The sequence below is a fragment of the Fukomys damarensis genome, unplaced genomic scaffold, assembly GCF_012274545.1.
Source record: "Fukomys damarensis isolate Sample0158 unplaced genomic scaffold, DMR_v1.0_HiC HiC_scaffold_4, whole genome shotgun sequence".
Classification (NCBI taxonomy): Eukaryota; Metazoa; Chordata; class Mammalia; order Rodentia; family Bathyergidae; genus Fukomys; species Fukomys damarensis.
In genome coordinates, this window is record NW_022900916.1 from 63,829,504 (window position 1) to 63,849,219 (window position 19,716).

The 19,716-nt window shown below is 37.2% G+C and overlaps 1 protein-coding gene across 4 annotated transcripts in view; it reads right to left on the reverse strand.

Moving 5' to 3' along the window:
• The window catches only part of Cdk14 (cyclin dependent kinase 14), a 556,731-nt gene that overhangs the window by 271,755 nt on the left and 265,260 nt on the right, over positions 1 to 19,716 (reverse strand). For all 4 annotated transcript variants that reach the window (XM_010609534.1, XM_033758509.1, XM_033758507.1 and 1 more), the window contains exon 7: positions 5,628 to 5,751. In XM_010609534.1, the coding sequence (XP_010607836.1) occupies positions 5,628 to 5,751 (124 nt within the window). The remainder of the gene's footprint in view (positions 1 to 5,627; positions 5,752 to 19,716) is intronic.

The window sequence follows — 19,716 nt, forward strand, 5'->3', positions numbered from 1 at the left end:
GATACAGTGGACCCTTGACTTACGAATTTAAGGTTCCTGGAGGCTGGTTGTAACTCAATCTGACTATGTCAGTACAGCTGAGATCTGGTATTTACCTGGGGACACAGCAAAGATAACAAGAGGCGGATGAATCTTCCACTGACCTAATTTACCAAGTTGTTCGTATTCAGGATGGTCGTAACTCAAGGGTCCACTACACTGATGGGTCAAAGTCAGCTCATCAGTTGTAACAACGTACTGCACTGGTGATGACTGGCAGTCATGGGAGAGGCTGCGCTTACAGGAAAAAGCCTACAGCAACTCCTTGTACTTGATGCTGAATTTTGCTGTGAACTTAAAACTGCTCTAAAAACTAAAGTGTACATAAAACGAGAAACGCTCCCCTATGTTTAGCATTTTAATGTGCCTGAGAAATGCTATACTGTGATAACACAAAACAGGAAAACAATATAATTTAGACGTCATGGTGCCCCGTACCATCATAGTCATTTCTTTTAAATGTAAAAGAGCTTTTGAAAGGGTGAGCAAGATATTAAACAAGATTTAAATAATAAAACTAAGTGATAATTTTAGGATGAGGAGAAGAGAATTTTCAGTATCAACATTTCTTTCCTTTAGAATAACGAGTAACTCTGCCAGTTCGCATGTCAAATCAAGATTATTCCTGACATGTAGGTCTGATGATCTACTGGACAGATGTTCATTTTCATTTAGAGGTGAAATGGAGTTTCCTAACTAAATTAGGGATTAAAATGCCTTTCTTTAGTTCATATTACAGCCTCAACAATTCTAAATATATTCTTTGTTTTAGATCTATATGAAAGCAACTCCTCAAATTTTCCATTAAAACTGTTTATGTGTTAAACTGTCCAAAGGGCCTTTTAAAAGGAGAGTGATAGATTATTGGAAAATAGTTATTCTAAAACAAAAACACAGTGAGAGTGAATCCTGCAGGCCACAGCTCCAATGATGAATTCCGTATGGAGTAATGCGAAAATTGTTCATTGTCTCTGAGGCTAACAGGCTTTTATCTAGGGGCTTCATCAAACCAGCAGGATCTACTCTGCATCTGCAAATGAGAATTCTGAGAAGCCAATAATAAATCATGTACTTTCCATCTGATCTTCTGTGCTCCTTAAATTAATCTAAAATGAGGTTTATAATAATTTTCTTTCTCAAATCTAGTAAGGGCTGGGGATTTAGCTCAGTAGCCCCGTGCCTGCTTTGAAAGCACAAGGTTCTGAGTTCGGTCCCCAGTACCCAAAACAAACAAACAAACAAACAAATAAAAATCTATTGAGGGAACAACCTGAAAAAGAAAACTACCAATGTTAGGAAGGTAAGATTTAAGACCACCAGTGCAAAAGTCTTACTTGACTGAAACCACAAAGTTGTTTAAAATAAGCCAAGTTTTTAAATGCTTATGTTATGAATTTCCTGAGGTTTATCTTTTTCAGGGGCATATTTAACCAAACTTTCAAAGTGATTTAAGACCTTTTAAAGGTTTGTGCCTAAAAATAACAGAAGACTCCATTTTTATAAAATGGAGTACAACTCAGCCTTAAAGAATGAAAAGCTAGAGACATTTATACCTAATTAGATGCATACAGAGGCCATACTCTTAAGTGAAATAAATAGGACACACAGGTGTAAATACTGACTAGTTTCACTAGTGTGAGATACTGAAAAGTAAATAAGGATAAAAATGTATAATAGATAATGTGAAATGGGAAGAAAAGGTCCAAAGGGTAAGGGGAAGTGTGAGGGGCTGGGTAAAGGAAAGAAGGGAAAGGAATAAATATGAGAAGAGGAAAAAATGGAAACAAGGCCTTTGAATATAGGGAGAGGTAGAGGGGTTGAAGGGAGGACAGGGGAAAGGGGAAAAAATAAGATCACATACAGGTACAAATTCCCAATGATGAATGTCATATCATACACTGAAAATGTATCAATAAACTTAATAAAAAATTGGTGGAAGATGCTGCACCTGCCTCACAAGCACAAGGTCCTGAGTTTGATACCCGGTACCAGAAAAAAAAAAAGAAGAGCAGAAGAATGGCGGGATATGTGGATGACGCGAACATCAGCTGCATGAATCACAGGAAACCGTAACTCTACACAATCATCCTTTTTGTTTTAATCTTGCTAAAATTGAGAATATCTTACATTGTCATGCTATTACACTGAAAATAAAAAGTTCTTGGAAAATTTATGCATTTACTTAATTGTGCTGCAATAATTTTCTTTTAATGTAATCTCAATGCATATTATAGAAGTATAAATCTCATCTATTTGCATTTCCAAAAGCCAGAAATAAAATTAGATTTAAGGGACAGATAGTATGACACTGATTCCTGATTCAGTGAGAAGATCTTTACCCACTAGAAGCTACTCATAAAATAGGTTAATAATTTTGGAAATGTCACACATAATTTAAAAGGACCGTAGAAACTATCTGTCTGCTCAATGCTCTTTTATTTCAGGGAAGCTCAGAGGACAGGAGTAACTTCCTGAAATTTAGAAGCTTGTTACAGACCGAGTCATATTTCACAGTTCAACACACTTTGCTTTCACCAACAGTTCAAGGAGGCACTCACTTGGCGTTTACAGAGTAGAAATGCCAAGATTTATGCTTCTTTTGTATATATTTACATGCACTCTGTGATATCTATTTTTATCACATGATTATAACACAGTGTACCAAGCCAATATGCAAGCCTCTGCGTAAGAGACTCAAAGAAATCTCAAGGCTCAGCACTACAAGAAGCCATCAGTTCCATTTATGCTCCTGACTACATACAGCCAAAACACTGCTCGTTTGCCAAACTCATCAAACAAAATTAAAAAATTTTCACCCTTTTTGAATTCTAAATTATAGGTTACTACACCTTACTTGGTAGAGAAGACAATAAAACAAGAATTTGTAAATGTCTAGCTGGCACACAGAATAAACCCAATGAATTTTAGTGGTTATTTTTTTCCCCTCGGTATATTTTTCCAATAAGATAGTATTCTTTCCAACATAGGAAAAGCAATTATACAAATTGCATTTGTCTCTTTTAATCAAAAATTTATGGTATAGCTCACATAAAAGACCAAGGTAAGACAAAGAAATGGTTTCTAAATCTCTCTGCATGTCAAATTCGGAATTAAGATCTTGTGGTTCTAACTGTTCTGCTGCCAGGAACCAGCCCATTTTCACTGTTTATCTTCTCTGCAGTTTTCAGTGTGTTTCCTTCATCTCAGACACACACGTGCCCAAACACAGTAAATCACAGTTAATTGCATGACTTAGATTAAAAGACAAAAATAACGCACAATTAATTGGAGGAAACTGTCAGTTGGCCAATGAGGCTTGCCCATCACACTCGCGCACAGCATGCAAGCCCTGAGTACATTCCAATGAGCTGACTCCATCCCTGAAGCCAAGGAGAGGAGCACACGCACCATGTTCTGCAGAGCGGGCTGGGCTGAGGGCTCAGCCACCTTGCCACATTTGCCATGGTATCTGCAGCACGGCAGGTTTCCTTACAGAGACGTTCGGTACAGGACTGCATCTGATTGGCAACTATCAGGAAGCACACAGATACTCAGGCAGGACTGAACAGACGAGGCTCTGATGAGTAATGGGAAAATCTAGCAGCTATAAATGACTCGGTCAAACTCACTAGCACGAGAAGATGCTATGCTCGTGACATATTTTTATGTAAAAAATGTTTATAAAATAGTAGTTTTTAGGATAAGCAATATACAGCACAACATGAGAGAAAGGAGAAGAAAGGTAACTGGTGAAATACACAACAAAAGTGCTAACATTTTTCATTTCTGACTTGTTCAGACTTTCAACATTTTCAGATCTTCCATACAATCATCCAAGTTTTTAAAAATTACATTTCAATTTGTTTCTGAACCTGATATTATAAAATACCAGTTTTAAGGATTCATGAGACTCTTCTTAGATGAAATTTCCTGCTACCATAAAAACAACATTTTAAAATTAAAAAATAATCCTTGGTAAGCACATATATACTTTGTACCCTTGACTATATACACAAATGAATTCTATAAAAATATATCCTATTATAAATGTACAAGAAACATGTTCAATACAATTAAATGTTCAACACTATAACATAACCTTAACTGTAAGTATATTTGCATAAAGATCACTAATCCTTTTTAATTTACTTACACTTATCAACTACAAAATACATTCACAGTAAAGCCAATAACCCTGAAAATGAAAAACAACAAAATTTCTCCTTTTCACCCACCTATACTCTCAGTATTTTCTACACTATCATAGAAAGACTTTACAGCGAGCCACTCGGCATAATCTTGATTCTAAATCTGGCAATAAACACCCCACAAATATAAACACATAAACACATACCAGTTTTACTATTTTCATCAAAGTGGATCCAGAGAAACAGTTTACAAAGTTTTGCAATATATTACTAACTGTGCTAACTTTTGCTTTATTTCAGTTTTGGAAGGAAAGAATACTCAAAGACCAAAAGAGAACATTCCTTCCAAAAGCACAGAATAGTCTACTGACCTTGAGGTAGGACATAATCATTTTTAGTCCTCTTTTACTCAGTATAAGTTGGAGTAGGAAAAGATAATCATACTTCAGAAAAAGCCCATATCTCAACCACAGGCATCTTTATGTCCCAAGTGCTATTTCCATTCCATTCTTAATGGAATCAATTTCTAATCAGCATGTGTTTTCAAAAATCATTGCAGCAGTGCAACGTCAACACATCAAGCTGCCATGAGGCATTGTCCCCAGGACCAGGAACATAATGAACAGGGTCTTGGGTGGGGCAGAGCATCCAGGAGATGCAGAAATGTCAGCCTGGCTCCATGGTGCCAGCAAGGAGAGTAAAACAGTTCTGCTTCCCTCTGGATGCTCAAGGACGCCTGGAGGAGGCTTCCAAGCTGGAAAAGGCCGGTCTTAGAACGTCTCAGAAAGGAATGATTCATTATGGCTACTCCAGGACTCCAAGTTTTAAAGAATAATGTGTCACTTTACAACATTACGAGGAATTCTGGCAACAATAGTCACTTTTGAAAAGGTTAAAATGATGCTAGATTTCTAAGTCAGGAAATTATTAGGGCAACATAAATCAATGATACCACATATCCCATTATGCCCTGAAATTGGCCAGATAATTTCAGGTTTCTTCAAGTTTGGCAAAAATATTGATAATCTGCTGAAGCTGGATTATGGGTTTATACTACAATGCTACTTTGGAGTATCTTTAACATTGTCATAAGAAAAAGTAAAATTTTTCTTAAATGTATTTTATGATCATAATTTCTGGACTTTTCCTTTGGAAATAGATACTGACATCTGATTGATATTTGATTATTTAAGTAAGACTCTGATAAGCAGACTAAATTCTATAAAAATCTATCAATGTTTTAAGTTACATTTTATCCACAACTTTTCCACTTATATTTTAGTGTTATCATAAAATAAAAAAAAAATCTTCTTTCCAGAAAAAAAATTTTACCATGATCCATGGTGACAGAAGTAGTGCACCTAAACAAATGCAGTGCCACCATCTGCCTGGCACTTGCACAGTATGACAAAACAGGCTGGTAATTAACTGCTTTCCTACCGAAATCTGCCAGCTTTAACTCCCCCGTGTCGCTGATCAGAAGATTCTGTGGTTTCAGGTCTCTGTGCAAAATATAACGCTGGTGGATATAAGACAGCCCTCGCAGCAACTGAAATAAAAACAACTGAAAAGACAGGGAGACATAAGTTAAAATCTGAATTCAGATAAATGCTAGTTTCTACATACAGCCTGCCAAGTATTTGTATTTAGTGAAAAGGGGTACCCATAGCTAAATTTCCTACCAGATTATTAAAGAGAATGTACAATTTAGCATGTAAGGCCCTAATTTATTAAGAAATAAATCTGCCAATTTCTAACAACTTATTACATGGAGTGATACCTCCTCAGCCAAAGATCTATTCCTAATCAGTGTTTTAAATTAAAGGAAAATATTTTAAAAATCGAGTCCTCATAATATTTTATTTCTTCAGGCTTAAAATGATGCACAGGAAGGGAGAGAGAATCTATAAATTATAAAGGATAAAAGATAGAGAACTATTTACCAAGTTTATGTAAATGTGTATATATTTAATTCTGTAAAAGTAATACAAACACACTATCTTTGGCTTTACTCATTAAAATCCTCTAACGGAATGGAAAGATAAGATGATTTGAAATAATTAAAACAAAAACAGTCACATGATCCAATTAATAACACACTGTAATTACCCTGCTTGCACACACACGGCCATAGAGATTACACTGTTGCCTACAGATAGACATGTACCTGACTAATTGCATAGCAGACTTACCCTAAAGGGAGAGGAAATAGGAAAACAGATGTCAAGGATTCAAGAGCAACACTTTCACCAGAAATAATTTAAGAAGTGACTAATGGCCTTTTCTGTGAACTTCTATATGGGATCTTATAAAATGCTTACAATTTGATAACAAAAAAGTATGATTTATTGGGCTTCCCAATATTCTGCTTACAAAAGAGCTTTTTTAAAAACAACTTACTTGCCAAAATTATTCTGACATATTATTTAAAAATAAAACTCCTAAAACAAAAATAGAAGCAAATGTTACTGTTAAGTGCCACCACTATTCTAGTCTATACAACCAGCTAGTAAGAAAAGGGAGTTTTGAGGAGATTCTAAATGAATTAAAAGACTGACAGTAGCCAGGCATGGTGGTGCACACCAATCATCCCAGAACTGGGGAGGGTGAGGCTGGAGGATCTCTGTGAGCTTGTGGTCAGCCTGGGCTACATAGTGAATTCAAATAAGGGTCTCAAAAAACTGGAAAAACATCCACCTACTGAATCAACCAACCAAACAAACAAACAAGTAAATAAAAACACCTGATGGTATACGGATTCTGTAACAATCAAATGGAAAAGATTAGCAATTACTGGAGGGCCCTGGAAGCTAGCATTTCTGGGATGTTCCAACTAACCAAAGGCTATGGAAGTCAACGGCTGCATCTGCGTCATCACTGTCACTGCCATCATCATCATCACCTATTACAGGGAGGATACCCTCAATAACATTGATGAATTCATCTCAAAGTCTGTGTATAGGATGATATGCACGGACACCGAAGGCTTGATACTATTATTTCTAGAGCATAAGGACCAGTAATTAAGTCTGTCTTGTGTTAGCTTACATGAAAATGCTGGCCCCTAAAGATCCCAGGAAACAAACATCTCCACAGACTTCTCTTCTCAATCTTTCCGTTCAGGGAGAGGAAAGATTTAACACCATCAGCTGCAGCTTCCAGCCTCATCCCTCACTTCTAACCCACTCTGGAGGTTACAGTTTACAACTTCTAAAAAAAAAAAAGTCATATTCCTTTAGTTTTGAAGAAAAAGGGAGCAAATAAACCATTTTGTGTTTCACAGGCCTTAATACACACACAGAGAGAGAGAGAGAGACAGAGAGAGAGAGAAAGAGAGAGAGAGAGAAGCCGACCACATAAAAATTTAATTTCAAAAAATAAACGGTGTGAAAAGAAATAGCTTGGCATTTTAGAAGATGCTAACTGATCTTTGGGAACCATCAGAGAATTAAGTTGTCTATTTAACCATAGAGATGAACTTTAATTTAAGAAGACTATAACACTCACCACATGCCAGTTACTGATCTACGCATTACAGAGTACCATTTCCTTTAACTTCTGTGACCATTTTAATTAGGTAAATACTATTATAATCTCCATACTCATCAGAAGAAAGTGGATTTGTTTTTCAAAATCACAAAGCAATGAAGCAGCAGATCCAGGGCTCAAAACCAAACAGTTTGACGACAAAGACTGAGCCCTTCATCGCCCCCACTACAGAAACACAATATGCTGACACAGAAGCTGTTTCTTCCAACTGATGGGGAAAATATGGGCTGTGACACGGTCTCCAAGGCCCCTGAGCCCAACTCTGGTCCCCACTGTGCACTCATCACTGCCCTGCGTTCTGCAGTCCCCGGCCTCCTTGCCGTCCTGTACACGCAGTACACACTGCTTTCCAACTCCTTACTTTGTCCTCACCACTTCTCTACTAAAGCTTTCTCTCCTTTGCCTGCTGAACTTCATGTACTGCATTGGTGTCTCCTCAGGACTTGATCCTCCCTGCACCCCTTCCTGATGCCTTCCCAGGCCCTTGCCCCACGTCTCACAGGTGTCTGTGAGGTGCTCCTCCTCGGTGCTCTAGGGTACCCTCTGCACATGTCTATCGTAGCACAGCAGCACAGCACACCTGCCACAGGCTGTGTCATAATCACCTGCGTCAATCAGGTGTATGACTCCTGTACCGCTAGCAGAATTACTCAACTGAACTGAGACATCTGGATTCAAAAATGAAACCCTACAATAAGATTCTCTAGAAGCTAAGGGCAGAGGTACGTATATCAAACAATATCAAAGGGTTCTTCCTTTAATACTTTTACTAATTACTGAAAATATACAATCCTCATGCTAATCCAAAAGCTTTTCAAATAGGCTATCAGGCTAAAGGAGATTAGGAAAAGCAGTATTAGAAAAAGATATGACTACACACTTCAGTTGTAAGTGCATATAAATAGCAAACAAGACAAAGCTCATAACAAATGTTTAGGGGCTGGGGATTTAGCTCAGTGGTTCTGCCACCTGCCTTGAAAGTGTAAGGACCCAAGTTCGATCCCTGGTACCAAAAAAAAAGTTTAGCTTTTGAGCAATGAAGAAAATTAAGTCAGAACAAATCTCTACAGAGTTATTATTATTATTATTATTATTATTATTATTATTATTTTTGTACCAGGGATTGAACTTGGGAACTTGCACTCATGAGGCAGGCAGGCAGCAGCACCACTGAGCTAAATCCCTGGCCCTCTACAGAGTTAATGCATGGGGATTTATACAGTGCCAGCCACATGGGTCAGGTGCTGTTATACAAGCGGGATGAAAAGTTGCTAGAAAAGACAGAAGATGTGGTCTCAGGATGCAAGGAGCTCAGAGGGCTTTAGGTCTGACAGCCACACAAAGGGATGAATGTCACTTAGAGAGATCTGCACCCTAAAGGCAATGAGTACTACAGGCACAAAGGAGGGAGGATCTGCCAATGATGTATTAGAACTGATTCTGCCACCAAAGAAAGAATAGCCTGTGAGAAGACAACTAACCAGGAAACTTGCCACTCTGAACACAGAATTCATTACATGTAAAAACCTTAAGGAAACTGAGTCGAGCATTTACTAGACACAGAGGTTGAAAGGATGATATAATAAACTTCTTGCCAGTCTTGCTATTCTAAGGGAAAATATTAAGATCAAGTAAGTATAACAAATTCATAAGAAAAAGTTAAATGTAAGAAGATAATATATAAATCCATGAAACTACTACTCATCATCACAAAAGTTATGACAGAAACAGGACAATAAAAGACCACTGAATTCATTAGCAAATTACGTGTTTCACAAGCCCTACCTTAATGTGCTTAGCAGCATAGCAGTAGGGATGACTCAGGACCCTGGCTTACTGCAGGAGCCGGAGTGCCCCATGCACCACTCTGGAAATAAAGAACTCAGTGCTTGGAATGTCTTTCTCTAGAAAAGCAAGCGAGTACCTGACTTTCCCACTTCAATTTCTGAGAAAGCCCTGCCATGACACAGCAAGCTATACTTGATCTTCTATGCAAAATAAGAGGACACCGAAAAGAAGAAGGCCCACCAAAGACAGAGCTATGTGGACACAGAGAAAGACTCCAGTCTGCTGTCGAAAATTGGCAAACATCAAAGGAGTTTCAGGTACTGAAAAGAACCTATGAGAGACTGACAAATACTAACTAAAAACTTAGTCTATCTAATTTAGAGGTTATTCGTAGCATTTCTATTTATATTACTTAATCCTTTCCATCTCTAACTCCGCACATTTCTTTTTCCTTTTAAACAAATAAGAAAATGAAAGCCAAACTAAGGCCAAAAGAACAAAAACTCACTCAAAGTCATCAACAGTCACACAGTGCCTATGAACTTTTCATCACATCTCATTATTTTAAATGAGGCTGATGCTTTACTTACTAAGTGAATGGATGGGTATGGCCATACACCCAAATAATCAAGACACTTATTATTAAGTGCTTTCAAGTCTGTAAAAGCCTCATATGATATAATGAACACATGGTTCTCAAATTTCTGTTTTTGCTGTTTAAAATCTTCTTGGGAAGAAGTAATAGGGCAAGAGGTAGTCTCGTGCACTGCAGTAGATACATTATATGTGAAACCGTCTCCCCATCTTTCCAATTTAGTAGCCATAAGCTCTTCCTAAGAACGCTCTGTTATCTCTGGATATTCCACTCGAGCTTTATAAAAGAAGACTCCTCTAAATCCATCAATATGATCACTGAAGATTTACATTCTAGCTTGAGCATTTTCAATCTCTGCAATGAAAACACCAAGGAGGAAATGGCTCAAAAAGCAATGATGTGACAAGCAGTGGCACTTGGCAGGAGTAGATCTATCTTTAGCCTGGCTGTCTTGCCACACTCTAACGAGGAAGCATACACAGTGCCAGGGCATATATTTCTTGGGAGTATCTCTTAATACTTCATATAGTGCCTTCTGAAACTCTAAACTTCAAGCCAGTGAAAGTATCACAATGACGTATTTTATCAGAAGCTTAAAAGTAGTCGGTCAACAGCACATACTGTTGGATTTAATACGATGTATTTATTGCTCAGGAAGTCACTGACACAGTGAGCAATAAGCTTTATAGCGAATCCCTGCCACCAGTGTCTAAGATGTGAGATGAGATGACTAATCAATGCCTAGAGTCATAGGTTCTATGAATGATCAGAAACATGTGGGTTAATACATGTGGTTCTATCTGATATGCGATAACACACAGAGAACATCCGCAGATTTTCAAGGCATGAATAACTTCCTGTAAGCGATGTCCAGGGTTTTTTCAGGGTTACAGGAGATCAATAAGTCCATTGATAAGAACTACTAGGAATGGCCCCTCGCCCTCAACATGTCAGTGATTTCTTACAATAATGGCCAAGTTGCTTTTCTTTTAATTGATGGTTAGATTAATATCTCTGTATCTTAGGTTTGTCACCCTGAAAATAATACTTGTGTTTTAGATGTCTAAAGCCATTTACATTGTACATTTATGTCAATCTGTAATTTTATGAATAATAAAAATTGAACAGCCTATGTAAATCTAACAACTATAATATCTACCATTTATTGAAGGCTGAGTATGATAGACATTGTGCTTGGAATTTTATATTCGTTAGATAATTCAATCCTTACAACACCTACCAGGCAGACAATATTTTCCTTATTATGTAGACAAAGTAATAAAAATTCAGAGAAACTAAATAAAGTGGTAAAAAGGGACACAGAAGACCAAATCAGAGGTACTACTGGTGAGTGAACACATCTTCATCTACTCTGACATCACAATGAAGAGTACTGCAGGGCTAGGGATTCAGCTCAATGGTGCTGCTGCCTACTTTGCAAGTGCAAAGTCCTGAGTTCAAACCCCAGTACTAAAAAAAAAGAGTACGGCAGCCCCAAAAGTATGCATACTGTTGCATTAGTACAGATACACATTAGCTAAAAAAAGAAAAGAATTTAGGTATATGGGGAGGTCTTGTGAAGATAGCTACATGCAGTTTCTACGACCTTCAATTATACCTAGTATTAGGCCTTCCATGCCACCATGCGTCTGCCTCAAAGCTGCAGTGCAAATCTAGCAACGTACTCCAGGCACAGAAGTGCTCGGTTTGCACAGGAAGTCGGAAGCTGTATGATCTAGACATGGGGGACTCCTATGGCTTACAAGACAGACATTTATTTTGCAAATTTCTGTGAATGTAGACCTAGTAGAGTAAGCAGGCTTTCAAGTTATTAAGATTTGTACGCCTGATAAAGAATGTGAGGAGGGCTGAGTCTTCCCTTTAAAATAATTAGCCATCACCCTAAGTTGAGAAACTAACTTACTCTTAGTTGAATAGAAACTATAACATAATCTTCTATCAATGTCTTGTTTCTGTCCCCAAAATTACATACCTGACCTCACTGAGAAGTGCTTTTCACAACTACACAGAAAAAGCACACGATACAATTTGGTAAAACAAGTATCAGCAATTCTTTGTACTGATATTCTTAGGGAATGTATGCTACATTCCCCAATATAGGACCATTATTTTCCCATGTAATGACAATGCACAAATATACAAAGTAATGTCTTAGATAGCAAATTGATATTAACTGAAAAGGCAAATAAAACTTTAAAGTAAGAGAGAGAGATGAGGACTGAAAAACTAACAAAAGCCTAAACATCTTGGAGAGTTCCCCCACAGAAAATTATATCACATAGAAAAAATAATACCAGATGAATTGTTCTATTTAAGGGCTTGTGATTTTGGACTAATCTGATCAATAAGTTTCTCTCAATACCCCCTTCAAAGAGGTGTGAAGTAGTAAGAACTAGTACCTCGGGAAGAAAATACTCGTGAGTTCTACTAGTAGCCAATCACATGAAAGCTTTGCGTATCTAAAAGCAATCAAACATATTCCCCAGTAGCGTGTATAATCTATTCCATGTGCTGATTTTCCTCCTAGGGCATCAAATCTTTCCTGGTAAGCACACGTACACAGCTGTGTCACACAGGACCCATCTCAGATGGACAAAGGCAAGATGAATAAGCTGGCTGGCAGCCTGAAGCCCATGGCGGCATTCCTTACTCTCAAAGGGTATTCCCCAAAGAAAGCAATCCCAAGCTACAACTACAGCATCTTGTAGCATACTTGTAGCTACTGCCTGCATTCCATCACTCCTTGGGGTGGTTTCTTTTCACTCTGTGTTTTAAAGTACCCCTATGGAAGAGTGCACTGCTTAATTAGCTACTTTGATTCTTCTGTTGGACTTCAGTTTTTAACAAGCAGATCACTGGATGATGTCAAGAATATATATTCTAAACACCTGAATACTGACCACAATCCTCATCCAAAAATTCACCCACCAAATGTCCAACGCAGTACGGACTGATGTATGAAATTTCATTTTTATCTTATCACTAATCCTCTACTTTCTAGACATGGAAAATTATTTTGTAATAATGAAAATAAGAAACATTCAGAAGAAGCCTGGATAAGTGCTTGAAAATGGGTGTCAAATTTTTAAAAGCACTTTAATGGCCTCATGAAATAATCATGTTTTCTAAAATACAAAATTAGGAGAGGCTCTATAATATTTATGGTTATGCATGATAAGACATCATTATGAGCTAAACGAGAGCCCTAATGAAGAATGTGGAGAAAATCAGGTGTCATTTGATTTTCTATCTGAACATTTGAAAGTCTCACTTAGGAATCTATTATCAATGCCATCTGTATAAGATTACCTTAATTTGGCATAACATTATTCTATCTGTAACACACCTGCTTGCTCTCTGGACTATGGAGAAAAAATATCAACTTCTAAACCACAACAAACCTCTTATCTTTTTAATTAGTTTATCTGTTGAAATAAAAAAGTCCACTTTATAACAGATCACTATCAGATATTTTAAAAAACATACGCAGAGAGTTCAAAATTACTTGTCATTTACAATTATTCCAAAAAATGGCAAGTGTGGTTTTGTAGAAAGCCTTCTCACAAAGTCATTATACCATGGAAATGGAGGTACATTACATAAAAACATAGGAAGGCTCAATCTTACCATGACAATAAGATTCCAACATGTACATTTGTGGGTATGAGCTGGAGACAGCATCAATAATCTTTTTTTTCATGAATCTTAATTTTCTATCTCTCTTGCTTATCAATTTTTAAATACTGAACAAAAATGGAATAAAGGAGGAAATATACTGTTACAGTAATTTTTAGAAAATTCAATGCTTAATCTGCAAATCACTGATAATTATAAAATTGCAAAGTAATACAAGTTCAGCATTCAACTCAATTATGACAGCCAAAATAAAAAATAATTCAATGTAAATAGTTATAAAAGGGAGAAAATGACTGTACCAAAAAAATTCTAACCAGTTTCCTAAATACCAATTATGATGTTCTAGACATTGGTGAATATGCCTTTAATGATTATAAATATTTATAACAAGGCCAATGTCCTCAGGCTTTTGGCTCAGGTTTTAAATTGCCCTCCAAGTAATTAATTGCTAAAAATATTCATTTGTCAAAAATAGATATAATGCTTAGAAAGAAACCATTAGTTAATGGTGGATATGTATTTCAGAATGACATATTGACAATAGAGACATTCTATAGGCTATTAAAGCAGCAAAGTGATCTTAGAAATTCAGTTAGCACTGCCTTCTTTCACATTAGAGTCCATTTCAGTACTTGTAAGGGATTTTCATCAAAATGATAATATTTTCACAGATGTTTTGCTGGAAATTAGTATAAAATTAACTTTAAGTACTCTATGTTAAACAGAAATAGGAGCTATGTGATATTCCAGTTGTTCTTTTTCCCCTCCATTGTTCTAGAATACACTACCTTTGTAATACTTGAAATTCTATACAAGTAATCTCTTCAATCCTTAAGTGCATCACATACTTTTATAATAAATGACATGTGAAATATAATCAAAGAAAAATGTATACTTGTGAAATCCCAGATAAATGTGTACAATATATCTATATGTTGTCCGGTGCACTGCAATGAAACTAAGAGTAAATTGGCAAATTTAGAAGCAAAAGACTGTGATTACTGTGCTTTTCCTTGTTCACCATAATATTCAGTATTTATTATATTCTGCACACTTAATGACCTATGAAGTGTTTAGATCCAGAATTACTGAAAGGATCTGCTCTTCTACAGATAAAAGCTTATTTCACCCGATATACATATTTCCTTAAATTTATGTAGAAATAGTACAGTGTCTTAGCTCAATTGGTTTTCTTTTAATTACTGTCTAGCATGGTATTATGAATAGCTGTTAACTTAGCAAATATTATTCTTATATTCTTCATTTTGTATTCATAGATTTAAGTGACAATAAATATCGCCACATGAAAAAATGTGTTCATACATCAAACAGAAAACCCATGGGGCATCTGTCACTGTGTGGTAGTCAGACTTCTTGGAGAATAATTTCACCTGCGGTGCAGATCCTAAATGGAACCCTGGAGGAACACCCTTCTCTGAGGAGACACACAGCGAGGAAAAGCCAATACACAATTAGGTAAGTGACCACTCATGGAAGTCAGCATGGTAATAAGAGCTGTCTGCTTCCACGTTCTATAATTCAGATGCCAAAGCATTAATAAACTGCATCTATTTTTAATTTTCCGTACTCACAGACTTGGTATTACTATCCTCTTCAACATGAAAACTGGGATAAACCTATGTACCTAGTGCCTATAATTAAGCTAATTACAATAATTTAATGGATCCATCATGTGGTGTAGGGGAAAGATCACTGGACAAAGAGCCCAAAAGCTCTTTAACAATTTCCAATGACCCTGACATTTATGTTCTATGAGACAAGGAAGCAGAACGGAGCATGATTCCAAAGTGCTGGTCCTTTAATGGCTCTGGCTACCGCAAAATCACTTTAAAGATGTTTGTTTTGTTTTTAATTATGTCAACATTCAATGTATACATTATTTTATCATGTAATTGTTATGCACAGATGAGTCATAAAGTTTCTGAAGAAAATTTGTGCCTTGCATAAAATTTTGTTTTTCCTGGAAATAAGATACTTCCATGACAAAGAACACCTGAGAAACTTCATGAATACTAATCCAGCACTTCACACAATTCTAAATAATATCCTAGAAAAAGACAATGAAGATCACAACTCCATGAGGCCCAACAGAGCAAATCCAGCAGGCAAAGCAAGAAATTAAAGAGAGGGCGAAAATATTGAAAAGAGCCAACAACAGGAAAATAACATGATGATGATAAGTTAATACATCAAGCTTTTGAACAAATGGATTAAATAGATGTCTATACAGTGTTCTACCCCAGAAAATCAGAATATACATTCTGTTCAGCTGCACAAGGGTCATTCTCCAAAGTCGACCACATACTAGTTTATAGAACATGTTTAAGTAAAGGCAAATGACTTGAAGTTATCCAATGTATATTATCAGACCATAGTGCAATTAAACAAGAGATAAATGACATAAGAAGCTGCAAAAACTTTATGAACAGATGGAAATTGAATAACATTCTCCTGAACAATCAATGGAGTGGAGAGGAAATTAAAGAAGAAATTAGACAGTTTTTACAAATAAAGGATAATGCCAATACAACATAGAAAAATATATGGTGCACAATGAAAGCAGTACTATGAAGGAAATTTATAGCAGTAAATGCCAAATCTAGGAAAACAGTGCACTCAAATAAACAACCTTATGCTGAATCTTAAGCTTCTAGAAAAAGAAGAGCAAGACAAACCCAAAGCTAGTATAAGGGAGGGAATTATAAAGATCAGAGCAGAAATCAACGCAATGAGACTAAGAGAAAGACACACAAAAAATCAACGAAGCAAAGTTAGTTTTTTGAAAGAATAAATAAAATCAATAAACCCTTAGGCAACCTTATGAGAAAAAGGAAAGAAAAACAAATCTAGGAATCAATCTAAGGAAGGAAGCAAAAGATCTCTACATTGAGAACTACAACACTCTGAAAAAAGAGATCAAAGAGGATATAAGAAAATGGAAAGACATCTGTTGCTTCTGGGTAAGAGGAATCAACATAGTGAAAATGGCCACACTTCAAAAACCGCTACATAGATTCAATGCAATTCCAAATGAAATCCCAACAGTGTATTTCAAAGAACTAGAGAAAACAATCCAAAAATGCACTTGGAACCAGAAGAGACCTAGAATAAGCAAAAGCCATTCTAGGCAACAGAGACATGGCAGGTGGTTTCATAATCCCTTACTTGAAATTATACTACAAAGCCATTGTGATAAAAACAGAATGGTACTGTCAAAGAAACAGATGTGAGGATCAGTGGAATAGATTAGAAGATGCAGAAACAACTCCAGACATACTCAGCTGCCTCATCTTTGAAAATGGAGTCAACATCCTCACTGGAGGAAAGACAGCCCCTTTAATAAACGGTGTTGGAAAAACTGGATTTCAATTTGTCAAAGATAAAACTGGACCCCTATCTTTCACTGTGCACTAAACTAAAAGTGTATTAAAGATCTAAATAATAAAATAAAAACACTAAACTTGCTGGAAGATAAGTTACGTAGAACTCTTGAAGACATTGGCATAGGAAAAGACTTTATGAACAAATCCTCAGTAGCACGGGAACTAGCACAATCAATCAACAAGTGGGATCTAATTTTTTAAAAAAGCTTCTACAGTGCAACAGAAACCACCAGCAGAGCTAAGAGACAATATACAATGTAGGAAAAATTTTGTGCCAGCTGTTCCTCAGACAAAGGTCTACTTTCGAGAATATATAAAGAACTCAAAAAAATCAGACCCCCTAAATTAAAAAACCCAGTTCTAAAATGGGCATCTGAAATGAGCAGATACTTTTCAAACAAACAAGTAAAAGCAGCAAACAAACATATGAAAAAAACTTCAACACTACTGGTCATTTGAGATTTGCAGATGAAAACAACACTGAGATTCCACCTCATCCCAGAAGGAATGGCTGCTATCAAGAAATCAACCAGTAACAAGTATAGATGGAGTTGTGGGGAGAAAGGAACCCTTCTTCATTGTTGGTGGGAGTGCAGACTGGTGCAGCCACTGTGGAAATCAATATGGAGATACTTTAAACAACTAGGATTAGAAGTCCCATTTGACCCTGCTGGCTATCTTCCCAAAAGAATGAAAAGAATCATACCACATTGATATATACTCACCCATATTTATAGCGGCACAGTTTGTAATAGCTAAAACTTAGAAACAGCCTAATTGCCCATCAACTGGACACTGGATAAAGAAGGTGTGTGTGTGTGTGTGTGTGTGTGTGTGTGTGTGTGTGTATGTGTGTTTGAAATAAAATAGAGTACTACTCGGCCATAAAGAAGGAAAAATTAGAGACATTTATAGCTAAGTGCTTGATTACTGAGGACATACTTTTAAGTGAAATAAATAGTACACATGGGTAAATACTACACAGTTGCTCTTCTGTGATAAACTAAAAGTTTAAATAAGGATCAAAATGTATAACTGATACTGTATAATAGGAAGAAGGTCTAAAGTTGTAGTGGAAGTGGGAGAGGTAGGGGAAAGGTAAGAAGGGAAAAGAAAAAAATAAAAGAAATGAAAAAAATGGAAACAAATTCTCTGTAAATAGGGGAGGGTGAAGGGGGTGAAGGCAGGGCAGGGACAAGGGGGCAAATGAGAACCAAGACCTGTCATGTAAAGGTGCAAGATCCCAATGATGAATGTAACTGTACTGTACACCTAAAATGTACCAATAAAGGAAAAAAAGAGTTAACATCATCATATTATAGGGATACATGCACATCTGTCTTTATAGCAGAACAATTCCTAATGGTTAAATCGTGGACACAACTGATATGCCCAGCAACAGAGGGCTGGACAAAGAAAAGGTGGTGTTTCCATAGGAGGGAGTACGACTCTGCAACATAAATGATGCGCCTTGACGCCATAGTGGTAGATGAAGTAAACCTGGCCCATCCTTCTTCTATGAGAAAACCCTCTTCAGAATAAATAGGATAAAATAAAGGACGGATAACAAAAGTAGGGAGATAACCTTACGGAAAAGTAATTAAGTGATGAAGGGACAGGAAAGAGAGGGAAGAGTGAGGAGAAGGGATTAAAACAGAAGAAAACTGAGTCATGCACATGTACTCACTCATGATTAGAGGACATAATTATGCACCAGCAACATGCACTAAAAAAAGTGAAAAGATTGCTAGAAAATAAAATAGGAAACACCATCCTTGTTTTATAGCCAGACTGCCTCCATTTAGCTCTCTGAGACTACTAATCGCAGTGTATTTTAAATTTTCTGAGCCAGGCGTGGTGGCACACAGCACTGTGGGAGGCTGAGGAAAGCCTGCAACTCAGTGACTTAGTGAGACCCTGTCTCTAAGTAAAAAGCACAAATGGTCAGGGGATGCAGCTCTGCCTTGGGTTCACTCTCCAAGAGCATGACAAAAGTGGCAGGGCAGGGGGGTGGCGAGAAAGGGTTTCTTCTCTTTTACTGTATCCAATCAATACAAGCAACTTTGGCTACTCAGAGCTCCTCTGAGTTACTCATTTGCTGCCTCGGGCTTCATACAGTTACCAGGATACTGCAGTTCTGTTTTCCTGGACTGATGGGTCTGGAGGGGAGTCTTACACTTTCTACCCTGAGGTTAGGAACCTTTTCGGGGATGTGCACTGGCCAGGACCCAGCCCTTACTCTCTCCCTCCCACCTGTGCACTGCCTGCTTATTCTAGGCGGTTGTAAAAAGCTGCAGGGAACTTACTTTTCCTCCTCTGCCTGCAGAGTGGGGTGGGGAGGCTGCAGGGTTACAGGACAGCCACAGGCTAGGACCCCCATCAGACACAGGTTTCCCAGGATGGGAGGGTGCTGGGAGTGGGGAGATGTTCAGGGCTACAGGGGACCAATAGGGCCCTCGGGGTCCTGGGGGAGCCCTGGGCAAACACCCACTCAAGAGATTTTAAAATCTAATTTTGATTCAGGGAGACAGAGAGA